The sequence below is a fragment of the Rhododendron vialii genome, chromosome 10a (assembly GCF_030253575.1).
Source record: "Rhododendron vialii isolate Sample 1 chromosome 10a, ASM3025357v1".
NCBI lineage: Eukaryota > Viridiplantae > Streptophyta > Magnoliopsida > Ericales > Ericaceae > Rhododendron > Rhododendron vialii.
The window spans coordinates 7,685,848-7,702,738 of NC_080566.1; the positions used below are offsets into that span (position 1 = coordinate 7,685,848).

At 37.6% G+C, this 16,891-nt stretch overlaps 2 protein-coding genes across 2 annotated transcripts; one reads left to right on the forward strand and one right to left on the reverse strand.

Moving 5' to 3' along the window:
* The first annotated feature begins 882 nt into the window (after positions 1–882).
* Positions 883–4,991, forward strand: LOC131304617 (uncharacterized). The gene is made up of 3 exons (XM_058331929.1): positions 883–1,075; positions 3,008–3,155; positions 4,622–4,991. The coding sequence occupies exons 1-3, from the start codon at positions 1,021–1,023 to the stop codon at positions 4,689–4,691; spliced, it is 273 nt and encodes a 90-aa protein (XP_058187912.1). The 5' UTR covers positions 883–1,020; the 3' UTR covers positions 4,692–4,991.
* Positions 4,992–11,808: 6,817 nt separating this feature from the next.
* Positions 11,809–13,813, reverse strand: LOC131304618 (putative pentatricopeptide repeat-containing protein At5g43820). The gene has a single exon (XM_058331930.1). It carries the CDS (start codon positions 13,761–13,763, stop codon positions 12,078–12,080), a length of 1,686 nt encoding a protein of 561 aa, XP_058187913.1. The 5' UTR covers positions 13,764–13,813; the 3' UTR covers positions 11,809–12,077.
* Positions 13,814–16,891: the final 3,078 nt, after the last annotated feature.

Below are 16,891 nucleotides of genomic sequence, written 5' to 3' on the forward strand. Positions count from 1 at the left end.
AACGGCATCCGAGGTGTGTAGGGTGCTCGGATCAAGCATCTTACACACCTCGGATGTCGTTGATTCTCACGAGGCCCTCTCAGTTTTTTTTTTTTGGAATTTTTGGATGGCTCGGATCGGCCATCTGATGGCCGGAGAAGGCCCGGCGCGGCCGTCGGTACAATTTCCATTCCCGGCCGATCAGTACCTATATAAATTCTTCCAAAATAAGTATCAACCTTCTTTTTTTCCGGAACAAGGCTTCTTATTAGACAAAAAATAAGTTCTTATTTCGGTTCTGGAACGGGCCCTCAGTGCCTTTTAAAACATTGGGCTTAAGTTGGGATTTGAGAATTGACAAGAAATGTGTGGCTTGTAACCTAACTCCAAGAACCGAATCCGATCAAACCAACCTGGGGTGGATAAAAAAAAAAACCAACCAGAGTATCCCGTTCCAGTTTGGCCCCATAAAAAATAAATACTTATTTTCAATTTTCAAGCTTAAAAATAATGAGCTTACCGAAATTAAAAAATATGCAATATGGATTTTGTTTGATAAATTTCGATGAGATCTATCAAATCCGGCAAAAAAAGTGAAAAATTATTTTCGTAAGTCCATTATTTTTAAGCTTGAAAATGGGTCATTATTTTTTAAGTACTTATTTGAGAAAGTGGAGTTTCCGAACTGAAAAAAGTACTTATTTTTTAAGAAGACAATTTCAAGTTAAAAAATCATGTGCTTACACTATTACGCAAAATAATTTTTCTATCAATATAGATCTTATTTGATAAATCTCGAAAAATTTTAAACGGTGCAAAAAAATTTGAAAAAATATTTTAAAATTTTTCATTTACATTATTTTTTTAATTTAAAAATATGAAATAAAGAAGCTGCTCTGCCTATTCCATTGTTTTCCCAATTCAGTGTTGCGGGGTTAAAAAAAAAAAAAAAGAGTTTGCGACTGATTCTGAACTGGGAACCAAAATCCCCATTTGGGTACACAGTACAAGCACTGGGTTTTGAGAAGAAAGAATCTTATCATGGGTTTTGTACAGGAAGCCAGAGAAAATCACGTAAAGAAGAAGGTCGAAGAAGGTATTCCTTAAACCCCTAAAATCTTACCTCAATTTAGTCTGGCGTATAGGGAGCCGTAGAATTGTTCGTTATTGGGTCTTCCCCCGTGTAAAATTATATGAGATGGAATCCCATGTGAAATATCAATTTTGAGAGGGTTTGAACCTAGGGTTTTGCAGCATTGGCATCATTTCCTCAGGCATTAGACCCTGAGTCACATAATGCGCAGGCGGGGCGGGTGCGCGAGTGCAGAAGCGCTTTTGAAAAACCTCCAAACAAGTTAAACAACTAAAATTCTTGAGTACGAGGAGTGAGAGCGCAAGCAAATGCCATTTCGAAAGATTGTGTGACTAAGATTAGACCATAACACCATTTCCATCATCTGCAACAAATTTCCCCCCCTAATTTCTCGGTTATTGTTTCTAATTGCAAACCGATATATTTTTTTCCTGTTTGTTAAGAAAAATCGATTTAGGTCGATTGGTATTGAAAAAGTAATTGGTTTTTGGTTGCTCAGTTGTTTTCTAAAGTTCAACCTGAATCAACCATCTATTCTTGTACAAAAAGAAGAAGTGGAATGTGTTTACTTTTCATATGTGAGCAAATGGGGGGCGGCTTGATTTTGAGATCACCCTCTGTATTGTGAGTTTTTGGAGTGGCAGAGGGGTTGCTAACTAAGTTCTCTAAGTCAAGAATGAATGAGAATTACAAACTAGGGTTGGCTGTTGAAGTTTGGAATGAAGGGTGAACTTGGGGCGGTGGATTACAAGAGAGATTTCAAGCAAAACATGCTTATTGTTTACTGATCTACTTCCAAAAGGGTTGCAGAAAGTAGGTTTACTGAACGATGATTTAAAGGTAGAGGCATAGAAGGAAAGAACTGTCTGGGAAATGGGGGGAAGTAAAAACATAAAGAATAAATGAAGGTACGACTTAAAGGTAGGATTTTGAGGAGGAATGGGATACGAGAAAATAATACTTCCTCAATCCCAAAAAGATTGTCCCGTATGCAAAACAAGAACTTAAAAGAAATGCATTTTTGTTAAAAAAATTCTAACTTCTTTCTGCAGGTTATCAATGAGTTTTTTCAATTTGCAAAAAAGACAAAATGTATACTTTTTAAAATCCTTGTTTTTCTTGGGGAACTATGTTTCTGGGAAGGAGGGAGTAATAGAAGAGTAAATGCAAATTCTTTGTCGGTTATCTACGATTTTCACCTTTTAAGTACTGTATCTTATATACTTTTTTGTGCAAGAGGGGACTGGAAAGTTGATTATCACGGATTCTTGAGGAAGAAGATTACTTTGCAAGCTTTATTGCTTTTTTCATATCTAAACTTTTATGGAAGAGTTGAAGGCTATTAACCTGTGTCTGTCGGATTTATTGGGGATTTCTTTGACGCATGATTGGCAGATATAGAATAGCAACTGATTTATTTTATAAGAGTTATTATTAAAGGTATACATGATAACCTCGTTCCACACAATTTAATTTCTTTATCCAGTCTTCAAACTTCGTATGAACTTCTGCTTTGTTGTCCCATTTCCAACTTTATTTCTCCTTGGGCAGATCAAGGTATACTGGCTTTTTTTTATTTGGCTCGGTCGAGGCATATTGGCTTGGCTTGCAAAAGAACTTATAGTTACTGGATGGTTGGTTAACACTAACAGGCTTTGGTCCGTGGCTAGTATCTGCTGTGAGCAGAAATCATTTAGCTTATTTATTGTTTCCATTAAAGGGCTTGAGGAATCGCGTACATTTGTCAATCAGCTTTCTTCTGTTTTTTCACATAGAATGAGAACACATTCTCTTCTGTTATTTTGTCTCCTATGGCAGTTTTTCCGGTGTGTAATTCGGATGTCATATATGACACTTAGTTTTCTGAACATGTTACTTTCAAATGAGAAATGTATTGGAGATGAATAGACTGACATCTCCATATTGAATATACAGCTTTACGCAGCAAAATGAAGCAGAAAGCTTTAAAGGAATGCGATCAGTTCACTATTAAATATGCAGAGTGTGCTTCAGGAAGGACCTTATCAGTTGTTTGGCAATGCCGTAAGCAAGCTAAAGAACTAAATGAATGTCTTCATCAGTAGTAAGTCCATCTATGACACCTATTTATTTTAATTTCTTTGTCTCATATTTTGTTTGTTTTACTTTATGAATTAGATACTTATTTTGGCATATCATTGTTGGAAGCTCTTGAGGAATAGAGCATATTTTTCTGTTAATAGTAGAAGCATACTGTAAAATTCAATTATCACCTCATGTTTTCCATTTAGTGTGGCAACGCTCCAATTCCCCCTTCCGATTGGCTTGGGGTTTATTGTGCTATCATGGTTAAGGCAATAACTTTGTCAATCACTTTGTGTCTATGTTTCCCTTCATGGTAGTTCCAGTCAAGGAGTAATAGCTTATTATCCTCAATAAGCAGATCCATTAACAAAGCAATTTCATGTTATCATTTGCTTGTCAACCACACTAAAGGCTTAAGATTTCCAGTTTTCCATTGGTACTACTGTATAAGTATAACTTGACATTGGTTTCAAAACTGTGAATCTGTGATAAATAGGATCTATCATACGCTGGTTAGTGATTCTTTCTATAAGGTTATCTTTTTTTACGTGTGGAAAGTTAGTTGTTAAAATCTGAAAACAATCGTTTCAGACATATGAGCTCAATGTACATCCAAACACGCCTTTCTATCTCTACATGATATAGAATTCCAGAAAAACTATGCAAAGGTTCAAGGAAAGATAACCCCTAGTCCGAAGGAAAAATGGCTTCGTTCCATTTGACCAATGAAGTTGCCTCTAGTGCTCATACTCTCTCCTCCATAGGCACCAAAACATACATAAGTTGCCTCCAATGCTTCGCTGCCCTTGATTGGCAATAATGAAGCCTAAAAAAAAAAAAAAAAAACTTAATTGATGCTGCCTCCCAATAGATTTCTCCACAGCAGCTCCTTTACCTATTGCCCCCCGATAAACATCTTGTAAAGAACTTCCATCAAAGGTCAATACGATGCCAGTTGCCACATATCCTAGTAAAACTGTGCCTTGTGGCCTCTGTGCAACTTTAAAGAGACAAGAAATCATCTAGGGATCTTCATAATGCCCTTCATAAGCAATTCCCTTATAAGTCAAACCCCCACAAGTACCTCACCCTTTTACGAGCTCTGCTCTTGTTTCTTCAGATGTCTATTCATGAATGACGCAAAACTCGAGTCTATACCCCATGTAAAATCCCAATGTACAATGCACCAAACATATTTACAACTTACAAGTGACTAGCGATTTGTGTGCACATTGATTGGGAAGGCTTCCTTTCTCCTGCGTGATAGATGACTATTTCGTCAGAAAAATGAACAGATAGTTCTCGGGAAGGCTTCCTCAAGATAACCTGAATCCGTGTTAATACTGCACAATCATCTTACTGTGTACTTCTTAGGTAAATGTGACGATATGAATCGGTTATCAGTGTCAGATCATTTTGGACACTTTACATAATGAACAGTCTGTAAATTGTAACTGTAAGGTCCATAATTCTCCTCTTTTGCAGTACCAATGACTCCATCTTGGAAGAAATGAAGAAAGGATATATGCTTGAACAGGACAAGAAAGTTCTATAATGGATCAACAACTCCATACTCTTGAGCAAGGAGCATCCAGAGCACCCAATGATTTCTGTTACACTTATTGGAGCAACGATTCTATGTAGGTCATTGGATTATTCCTGGCTGCTGTTACGGAACATTTTTATCATTCTCTCCTTTTTTTGTCTTAGTTCAACAAGTGGAGGTAGACTATGTGGGGCACTTTAGATTCAACGGAATTTGCACTATCTTCCAACATTTCCATGAACTTGTAGCCATCAAGACTTTTTTTGTGCTTTGGTGTTTTTGTCAATGGGAAATGCATATGATTTTCCATTGCCGGATGAAGCCTGGTAATTCTAGCTTAAACTAGGTTGTTTGACAAACCTGAAAATCCCACACGAGTTAAAATCCCAAACCCCTTTTGCTCATTACTTTTTACTCGTTCAAAACACACACAGCCAGAGAGAGAAGATCAACGAAGACGAAGATCGAAGAAGAAGATTGAACGACTGAAGGTATCAAATCTATCTCTCTCTCTCTACTCTTCTCACAATCTCTCAAAAACCCTAATTTTTTGGACATGTTGTAATGGAGAGCAACCCAGAGTGACGAACCCAACATCCGACGTACGAAGAAGATTGAACGAGGTATATCTCTCTCTTCCTCTCTTTGGCTCGTTCTCTCTCTGACTCGTACATCCGAAATTAGGGCTTTTTCTGTAAAAACATTTTGGGTACATTTGTTTCGATTTTCTAAGAACCCTAACCCTAATGTCTGACATTGGGTTAGTGTTTGTGATGATGGGGCTCTCTCTCTCGTTCATGTTAGGGTTAGGCTTTGGATTGGTGTAACTTTCTAATTTATGTAACAAATTGGGGAAATTCTAGTGTATATGGCGTATCGGTTTGTGTTATCAGCTTGTGTTGTAGGTTGTCCATGTAAACTGGAATTTCCCCAATTTTTTACATAAATTAGAAAATTTACACAAATCCAAAGCCTAACCCTAACATGAACGAGAAAGAGAGCCCCGTCTTCACAAACCCTAACCCAATGTCAGACATTAGGGTTAGGGTTCTCAGAAAATCGAAACAAATGTACCCAAAATGTTTTTACAGAAAAAGCCCTAATTTCAGATGTACGAGTCAGAGTCAGAGAGAGAACGAGCCAAAGAGAGGAGAGAGATATACCTCGTTCAATCTTCTTCTTCTTCTCAGTACGTCGAATGTTGGGTTCGTCGCTTTGGGTTGCTCTCCATTACAAAAAAATTAAGGTTTTTGAGAGATTGTGAGAAGAGATTCGAGAGAGAGATTTGATACCTTCAGTCGTTCAATCTTCGTCTTGTCGTTCTTCTCTCCTCTGGCTGTGTGTGTTTTGAACGAGTAAAAAGTTACGAGCAAAAGGGGTTTGGGATTTTTATCCATAACCAGCGACCCGTGAGGGGTTTTTACCCGCGAGTTGGATTCTTTTTTCTCAGCCCTTGGATGAGATCCAAGGGTCCAAATTAGAAGTCCTTACATAAGCTACATAAGGGATCCCCTATAAGAAGCCCATTAATATATATATATATATATATATATATATATATATATATATATATAGACACACTATAAATTTAATAAAATCTGTAAAATACAACGTAACGCTTCCAATATAGTATTCATTCATGCCCTAGGAAACCGAATCCTTAACACAAAAATTGATATTGCATTTACTTAGGAAATTGATATTCGCGCTCTTAAAATTACTGATAGCACTCCACTTTGTTCATGAAGTCTTTTTTCGTCTTTATTCAATTTTTTTTTGCATTTGTTAGTTTTACGTCAAACTTTTGTGACTTATTTGTTCGTCTTGACTAGAGGAACCGAAAAAGTATAAGTTTTTTTTATCGGAACCCATAATTTTTTTGAAAAAGTCAAAAAGCTGTCCTTTTGACTTATTTTTGTCTTTTTAAAAAAAATTATGAGTTTCGATCAATTTTTGTTTACTTTTATCTCCTCGAGACGAACCAATAAATCATAAAAGTTTAATCCAAACCATACTGTTTAATGCAATTTTTAATCCAAACCATACTGTTTAATCCAAACCATACTAACAAATGCAATTTTTTTTTTGAATAAAGACGAAAAAAATATCACTCCATACTGTTTAATCCAAACCCACTATTACTTCCACCTATAATTTATATTATCAATTATGTTACGAAATATTTGAGATGAAGTGGTCCTAATATAAAGTCCAAATAGTTTATCAAATAAACAAGGATATACAAATTAGTAAGCAATTCGAATAGCAGGAAAAAAGCGAAACTTACAGGGCCTAACTTCCTGAACTTTTAAATTTTTTTCCCGCCTCAACTAGAATTATGTTGGGACTAGTACCCGAAGATCAAAGAGTTTAGTCGGGAACAGCCCAACAAATTCTGTTCATGTTAAACCCATTTTTAACCCATCTAAATATAAGAAACCCATATAAAGTTATAAACCCATTATACAATATGGACAGGTTGAGTTGGGTTAAAAGTACGAGGGAGAGGCAGATTATCAAAGATATTAGAAAGACCTACATTATGTATAGGATTTGAAACCTTGTGAAAATTTCCATGGAGACTGTGCTATACAAGAATATTGTAGAACCTTCATAAACCTCTAAAACCATCTCTAATCTTCTAAGAATATGCCTGAAAGTTTTCGGAAAACAAGTTCGCTCACCCTATTTCTCTGTAAATACCTAGTCATCATCCTTCCTATAAATAAATTCAGCTCCTTCACCGCCACTTTTGCAATTTATTTCAAGGTTATCAATTAAAAACTAATTTCCATTTCCAAGTACTTGATATTCGATTTTGTGCATTTTGGTTTCATAATCTAGTCTCATAATAAAGAAACTACACAAGTCTCATAATAAACAAAAACACATACACATACTATGTACTAGCGTTTGTGCCCATTAAGTCAAAAAAGACTGATTTTTGATATTTATGTTCTAGTTTTTTGTTCTTTATTTGTAGTCCATAGCTGCTGAAACTGTTGCCTCTCTCCGGCCGCTACACAAATCTTGAGGCGTTGAAATTAAATGTCGATAGTCCGAGGGTATCAACCGTGCATCGTGGCTGTTCATCCTTTCCGAGTTCAAAAAATGATCTTGAAGAAGATGCTTTGATATATGACTGAGACGAATGAAGAAGGTAAGATGCATTAATATGAAAACTTCGTGGAAATAAGATTTTCAAGCCCAAATTTCTGGACGGCTCACATATAGTGGGCCGTTCAAAAATCGGGGTTTCTTTTGAGGCTTGGTGCAAAAATTATGCCTCTCAATTTTGGAAGTCCCCAAGTACAAGGAATCGGCGTCTGCTTGGGAGAAATTCCCCAAAAGGTCTTTAGGTAAATGTAAATGAATGTGGAATATATTTAGACAATTGTATTCGCTGAGATCATAAGTATTTCCCTAACTTGAACTGCCTTTTTTCTTTCTTTCTTTATTTTTTTCCAAACAGATCTTAACACACCTGAGCCGTTACCATGATCCAACTTGGGTCATGAGAGAAAGGGACGTCTTGAACTCAGAACTCAGGGGGGAAGGGACCTTAACGACAACAAAAGAAGTGCGTGCATTTCCCGATCAAAGATGCCCTTGAACTCACCTTCATTCAATCATAAAACTTCACGTATGAACTCTGCTCGGGATTGGACTCAAAAGAGTAAGAGTACCAGTCAAGTTTGACTCTAAAGAGTCACTGTTGGGGGTTCTATTACTCTAACTGTTATGGGTGGTCTGCTGGAACTCTTTCGTACTCTAACCTCTGAAGGGAAATTGTGGTGACTGCGCTTTTATTCGAATGGCTACGTTTAAATCCCCACCGCTCAGTTCGTCAAAAGGCTAAAGGCTGGAGTGAGGGGAACTTCTTCAGTGAAGTCTTCGGAATGGAATAAACTCATTATACAGTATGGGCGGGTTGGATTGGGTTAAAAGTGGGCGGATTTGGGCGGATTAAAAATATGGGTTAGGATTGCCACTTCTAATGATGTCCAATAAACTTGAGTTTTTCCATTTCCAAGTACTTGATATTCGATCTTGTGCATTTTGGTTTCATAATCTAGTCTCGTAATAAAGAAACAATACAAACACGTTTTCACTCTTTGAATAGCTAGTCTCATAATGCATAAACAAAAACACATACACATACTATAAACTAGCGTTTGTGCCTGTTCAATGCATGAGATTAAAAAATCACATTGATTTTTTTCGGCCTCGTGTATCAAACGAGCACAAATGTTAGTGACAAAAAGAATAGTTTAATATTCTTTCAGTCCCATATTCGATGCACGCTAGCATTGGTCTCATTCTATGCACTGAAAGACATGTTTGGTGGAAAATGAATTTAGAGTACTATGTGATGGTACCCCTACAGGTGCCTAGAATAATTTTTCCTCTATATCCAACCCCCAAGTCTCAGTCTCTCTCTCTCTCTCTCTCTCTCTCTCTCTCTCTCTCTCTCTCTCTCTCTCTCTCTCTCTCTCTCTCTCTCTCTCTCTCTCTCTCTCTCTCTCTCTCTCTCTCTCTCTCTCTCTCTCTCTAACTAAACAAAAAAATTAAAAATCTGGAAAATTAGGAATGATAGTTTGGAGGCGTTTGAAGGCAAAACACATTTGTATAGAGTATGTATTGATTGATTGATTGATGATGTAGATGGATGTACGAATTCATATGAGAATTGATTTACACTTTTCTTTTTACAATTCACATTACTTTTTGTCTTTATTCACTTGAATTTATTATCTTACCATTTATTCAATAAATTTTTCCACACATTTAAGGACAATATTATAAATTCATGTGGATAAAAACAAAAAAAAAATGAAGTGTAGATGGTTAAAAGGAAAGTGTAAAAATCATTTCCCTTCATCATTTGTACCAATTACGTAAGAGAGTACTATTTTTTTTCCTTTTCTTTTATTTGTTTAGGAATGTAGGCTACACAACGAGAAATTATTCATTGCCCCAAAGGCAACACCTCATCTTTAACAGGTGGTGCCTTTTACCAATTAAAATTTGCCCAATTGAAAGTGTCAGACTTCTGCCACATAAGCAACCTCTCACTTGACGGAGAAGAAGCAAACGGAAATGCAGTCTACCTACCCCTTGTCTTTTCAATTTCAATTTTAATTTCTCCTCTTATCCCACTAGACACACAGCCTTTTCTTTAAAATTATAAGTGTTTTAAATTTCAATCCGTTTGAATGGGTGAGAAGATTTTATTTTTTTATCATTAATTCTAAAGGGTCATAATTAAATTTTGACTATAGGGCTCTCGTTGATTAGCCATAAGAAAGTCGTAGAATCAAATATCTCTTAGGACTAACCAACGAGAGCTCTATAGTCAAAATTTAATTATGACCCTTTAAAATTAAATGATCAGATAAATAAAATCTTCTCACCCATTCAAACGGATTGAAATTTAGAACAATTAATTTTTCAACCTTCAGTTTATATATTAAAAAATATGGTTAAAAAATTAAGTGCTCCAAATTTCAATCCGTTTGAACCGATAGAAAGATTTTAGTTTTCTGATCATTTTATCCTAAATGGTCATAATTAAATTTTGACTCTAGGGATCTCGTTGGTTAGTCCTAAAAGATATTTGATTCTACGACTTTCTTAGGGCTAATCAACGAGAGCCCTATAGTCAAAATTTAATTATGATCCTTTAGAATTAAATGATAAAAAAAATAAAATCTTCTCATCCATTCAAACGAATTGAAATTTAAAACACTTAATTTTAGAGAAAAGACTGTGTGTCTAGTGGGATAGGGGGAGAAATTAAAATTGAAATTGAAAAGACAAGGGGTAGGTAGACTGCATTTCCGTTTGCCTCTATCCCGTCAAGTGAGAGGTTGCTTAGAAGTCTGACACTTTCAATTGGGCAAATTTTAATTGGTAAAAGGCACCACCTGTTAAAGATTAGGTGTTGCCTTTGGGGCAATGAATAATTTCTCCTACACAACAGCAATAAGTCTACGTTTTCCCAACTCAGCCCCCGACGCTAACATGACAATGCGCGGGCCCCAACCACATCATCTTGCAGGAAAAAAAAAACTCTGAAATCGTATTCGTACCCCTAGTAGCAATTTAAACTATTCTGACAGTATTCTGACACTAGGGGAACGAAAATGAGACTCGGTTACTAGAGGAACCATTTCTATACATTGTCCTAATTATTAAGCCTAGTTCTTTATCAACCAGAAACCTAAAACTAGGAAATTTAATTTGGTACACAATGGGAAGCTCATGTGTTCAAGAAACCAAGGCTAGAAAACAACTAGACAAAATTTAACTCCAAAACAATGAAAATAAAACAATTGATCTTCCTCAATTTTTCCTACATCACTATGGACCTCCTCTAGACCCGAAGTCGCGATAGAGCTCTTTTGAAAGTTGTCCCAAAGAGTACGGAACTACCGAGAGTATATCACATCAAAGCACTCCATATTTCCATGACTACAAGAATGTTGGACATATTTTCGGAACCTGTCACACTTATGCTTCTTGAACCACATTTCCCGAATCAGAGACAAAATGGGACACATGACAGTTGATCGACACTTTGTGACAATAATATTCAGAAAATTTTCTTAAGTGGGAGAGCAATTTCGTCCCCTACCTCCGAAACTGACCAAAGACCATCCTAGGATTCATCTGAGGGCGGAGACATGCAGTAATCGTGCAATCTGGTGCGTCCTCCTGCTGGGCTATACAAGGAAAATCAGCCCTTTCATTTCGAATTTCAATGGGTTGAATTCATATTTCTGTACGAATACTGTGAAGCCATTCAGAATGTTTTCAGTTTACGCTTATACGTGGTATTTTTAGATCTTGCAAAACAAAAAAAGCAAACCATGCCTTCAGAAATGGGTAAATATCACAAGCATAGTGTGAAGCTATCACCGGAAAGCTATCCTGTCGCGACAATCTAATAGCACTAGCATAGAAAAGAAGCAGATAACGAGTGTGAACGGAGGGAGATTCCAATACTTATTTTTCTTGTTGGTAAAAAAATCTATCAGCACGATAATCATAGTCCCAAAGAAAGAAAAGGTGGGAGTTTGTCATGGTTCAATCACCTTTTACAGTATGTAAACATGTCCAAGCGTGCAGTATCTGTTTCTTGCGTAAAATATAACCGAAAGGAAGACAGGACGATGACATTTCTGCAGCACTTGCCAGCTGATAAACACAGAAGCTAAGAATTGGAAACATGAGCGAGGCCACTGCGCTTATAAGCTGTAGATCATCCTACAAAAGTCAAGCATTACACTTACGAGTACTACTCCTTTAGCAGGCAAGTTACCTGTATCCAGAACGACGAGGCAGACGGGCCCATCAGGTACTTGTGCTTGCAGGCTGATAAAGATTGGAAACTCAGAAATGCCACCCTTTAGCACGCCAAAGTCTTCGAGCATTTTCACTACGACGAGCAACTCTGATTTTCAAGAAAAGCTTGTAAGCCATGTCAACTTTATTTGAAGACAATAGTTTGTTACTCAATTTGCTGTAAATAAGCCTGCTCGGACAAAAACCTTTTCGAACAGACTCCTCCATAACAAGGATGGCATTCTCCAGTTGCCCTACGTTGCAAAGGCCGTTAATTACGTGCTCGTAAACTTCCACATCAGAAGGGTACCCACTCTTTTGCATCTCATCCCACACATTCAACAGCATGCCACATCTACCAAATCTAGAAAGTCGCATGAGTAACAACTTGTACGCGGTCAGTGATACCCGACATCCGACCTTTCTTGCTTTCTCGTAGATCATTAAAGCTGCATGCGGCGGACCATAGCTACAGAGAGGTTCAATGAAAGAGGTTACGGTCCCTGAAGTGGGAATCAATCCTCGGCACAACATCGCATCAAACATTTCAATCGCATTGGCCACTCTGCGAGCTTTAAGGAAAGCAGCAATCAATCTGGTGTAAGTATCCATACTTGGCTCACAGTTGTTTCTCAGCATACACTCATAATACTTGATGCCTTCATCGAAATCGCCTACTGAAATAAAATTAGAAATCATCGCGTTGTAAACACGAGCATCTGGCTCGCGCCCCCTCTCCTTCATACTATCAAAGATCTCAACCGCATCTTCAATTCGACCAGCTCTTCCCAATCCCTCGATAAGATAACTAAACGTTAGACAATCAGGATCAAATCCATCCTCCATCATCGCTCTCAAACTCGTCTCCATTTCACCAATTCTTCCAAATTTCGACCACCCAGAAATAAGAATGTTGTATGTGATACTATTAAAGGGTATCTTCCCTTCGATTTTGTTAAGGAACGAATTCGCAGCACCCACATGGGACCGTCGGCACAGACACCGTAGGAGCACGTTGAGAGACTCCGTATCACATCTCGACCCGAACTCTTCCAATTGTCCAAACATTTGGATAGCTTTCGACACCCGACGAGCCCGGACATAACTGTCCATTACAATCTCCCAGGTATCTGAAACAGGACGCGTTCCTTCCATCTTCATATCATGCAACACACCCACCATGTGATCGAAGAATTTCCTTCTCCCAAGTGCCTTAAGAATCACATGATAACAATCGATACCTTCAGCGATCGTCGGTTGCTTAGTTGCCCAATTGAAAAACATAATCATTGCTTCACCTCCCAAATTTCCCCTGTTCACTACCTTGGCAACGATATCAACACTCAATTCAACATGGGTATTTGATAAAGCCCGCTCGATTGCAGTTTTACCGATGAGTTTCTGAAGAAAGACGCCTCTGAGTTTCTCTTCGGGTGTCAAGAACCCATCGACGGCCCTAACCTCCAGTTGCTCGTAAGTAAACTGCTCTGGAACTGTTGCGCTGCGACGGATTGGTAAGAGGTCAGAGAGATGGTTCAGGACGTGGGATTCGTCAATGGGAGGTTGGATTGTTGGTGGGTTTTGGAATTCGTTGTTTGATGGGTTTGGAAGCAGATTAAAGGTCGAAAATCGAAACTGGAACTGGGAAGTTGAGGAGCAAAGGGACTGGGATTTGTACGTGATTGAGTTCAAGCGTCCGAGACAGGCCGTGATTCGTCGAGCTTGTACGGCCATGAATATAACTACGACATCTTTGATTCTACTAAGCTTTGGTGCTCGGAAATATGGTGATCGGGCAAAACAATATATACTCCTACGTGTACTACACATTTATACTACGTCCACGTGGAGTACACCCCACGTCCCATACAAATACAAGAAAATATTCATAAATTTTTTTAAGAGGGCTCTTATTCCGCTTTCTTTCCAAATCTTCTTTTTAAACAAAAAAGTAATTTCAAATTCAAATATAACGAAAATAAAAAATAATTTTTTGATTTTTTTTACACCATTTAAAAGATTTCAATAAAATCTATCAAACAAGATTCATATTGGTAAAAAAATTATTTGCTTAAACACATGATTTTTGAGCTTGAAATTATCTTCTTTTTCTAAAAGTTCCTTTTAAATGAAAGTGGAACACCCCCAAAATCAGCTCAATTCGATGTCGATAAGTATCTATTCTGAATTAGAATAACACACTGTTACAACTGTGGCTCATATGTTAAGTATGAAGAGATATTAAAGAATTCTAGAAAGAAGACCAGATACCGAAGTGTAGCGGAGCGGAATGAGTGGAGCGAAGCACAATGAGTGGAGCGGTATCGGTACGGTATCGTACAAGAGTATTTTTAGAATATAGGCCAAATTTGGTTAGGGTTAGAATAGAGTAGTTATAAATACTCTATGTTGTAAACACTAATTCATACTGTGATAATAAAAGAACAGTAGCCGCTCTCGCTGTCACGGACGTACCCGATTTTGAAAAACCACGTATATCTCTGCGCTGATTCTTTACTGTTTTAAACTCATAAATCGTGTACGTGTGTGTAACGATCCTAACAGAAACTGAGCAGTTAAATACCATGAAAGCCGTAGGAAATTTTATATCTTGGCCTTAAGTGGCCTTGCACGGTTTAAGCTAGTCCAGGAACAGTGGTAGGGCAAGATTCAGATGTTTGTGGCTCTAAAAATAAATAACCAGTTTTATTTGAAAGTTGAATTTCCATGTCTATTTGACAGGGAAAAAAAATCAAGCTCATGCATGTGATGTAAATTTAGCTTATACTCTAAAAATACATAACCAGCAGCTGGGGGCTCTACTACACACAGCATGGTGGTGAGCTCTTTGGATGGGTCCATCTCTGACTATTAGTGCAATCCAAACCATTCATATTGTTTGGCTCGTCAAGCTAGTCCCACCTGCCAAAAATGTGATTGAATATCGAAACCCAGATGAACAAAACACTTTTTCTTGTGTTATTTCTGATCAATCTCTATTTTGGCACGGACAACAAACTCAATGGGCCAAACAAAATGAAGTCCAGATCTCATTGGCTTGGAACGGGACTTATCCAACGAGCACAGCACCCTGTGGGGGCACATAAGGACCCAGGTCCCATTACGCACGTGACCGAGCATGCCAGATCGATTTCTGACTCGTGCCATTATTAGGCTAACATAACAGAGTAAACTTGGGAGAAATCTGCTACTATATTAGCAACCACCACAGTAAAACAATAGCTGAAAAGTACTAAATAAAATGATGACTTATCTCAACCTGCATAAACGAATCATATGGTGTACTTAAGTGTCAAATGAAATTACAGGACAATACAAGTATAGTTGTGCACCTGTACAAAATGCGCATTCATTTATCAACATTTCATGATTTATCATATTTCAACATCAAGTTTCAAGATTTTCATCTTATATCTAGCAAAGCTAAATAACTTTCCACAAAATCATCACTAATAAACAGGCTACAAAGATGTAAACAGAGTAACCGGAATGGGGGAATGCGAAGCAACATGCATGCCAGCCAGCAGCATGGATGAATCAAGATGGAAAAGGAAATGGAGTCGATGTCAACCAAAGTATTTCCATTTTCTTTCTATTTCTCGTCAAAATACTCTATCCAAATGAATGATTTGACTAAAAACCATGACCCTTTGGTTTATTTTCTCCTAAAATCTCTCCATCCAAAGGGTTGGGTTTCTACATAAACCCCACAATCAAAGTGTCTAAATGACAAAAATGCTGCACGATCTTTATGCACAAGCAGCACAACTGTACATTAGCCAGATAACGAACACAATCATAGCAAGAAATGGTGCCTGTGAGGGTTCAATCCAGGCAGAAACCATATTATTACCAACCACAGGAAACAAATTCACCCAAAAGTTGCAGCACACCTATACATTAGCCAGACAAACAAGATGGACGATAGACTCCATTCACTTTAACCATCTAGAAATATCCAATAAGAGGTTCGGAAGGTTCAGTGAAATATGTACACGTACCTTCCAGATTGAAATATTAAAATTTCCAAGGGCACATCCAGTCGTACATGTCATGTACCTTAATTTTGGTAGCTTTTTCCATATCAAAGTTAACCTATTAACAATACTGTATATGTGGTTCATAGCCCATCTAACATGTGCCTTAAGCTATCTACATGGCCCACAACTTGACTCATTCAAACCCGACTGACCCGACATATCAAAGCTTCCTAACTAGAATTCCAACTCATGAGGTGTAGTGGTGGACCCTCTCGGAGATGAGCCACAATGGCAGAAGCATTAAGCAACTCAAGCCACAAAAGCCTCAAGAAGGTCCAAAGGCTTAACTTAACATTTAGGATTGCTTGGGCCGATAACATTTATGTTCATGTACCAACACCACCATCAAGCTTAAACTAACTCACAAGTACTGATCACCATCAATAGATAATATCTAATCACTTGATCACCGGTGAAACCAATGCTTAATTGAACCAGGTGTATAGCCCTCGATTGAAGCAAAAGATAATTCATGTAGCTAAGCCAACCAATTGGGACATAAGGTTCAATTTGGGACATAACTGTAGGGGTTATGAAAGGATAGTAGGGGTTATGAAAGGACAAAAGGACTTAACCAGAACCCAAGTCGTATGAGTTAGCAAGTCCTTGGCATGGTCAGAGAGCTGGAAAAAAGGCCTAGATGCCATGAAGATTAGTTGGCATTTAAGGATGTCCTATTCGTAGTGAAAATACAAGGGGTTGCACCAAATCGAATAACAAATACTAAGAGAGTAGTAGCACTTAATTTGTTTTATTTCTCCATGAATATGAGTTTGCTAAAAATTAGAATTTACCTTTCAT

Excerpts from the sequence above, each read along its gene's own strand:
- LOC131304617 (XM_058331929.1), top strand. The coding sequence starts at position 1,021 with ATGGGTTTTGTACAGGAAGCCAGAGAAAATCACGTAAAGAAGAAGGTC. Across the intron at positions 1,076-3,007 it reads AAAGAAGAAGGTCGAAGAAG|CTTTACGCAGCAAAATGAAG; the intron begins GTATTCCTTAAA and ends TTGAATATACAG. Across the intron at positions 3,156-4,621 it reads AATGAATGTCTTCATCAGTA|TACCAATGACTCCATCTTGG; the intron begins GTAAGTCCATCT and ends CCTCTTTTGCAG.
- LOC131304618 (XM_058331930.1), bottom strand. The coding sequence starts at position 13,763 with ATGGCCGTACAAGCTCGACGAATCACGGCCTGTCTCGGACGCTTGAAC.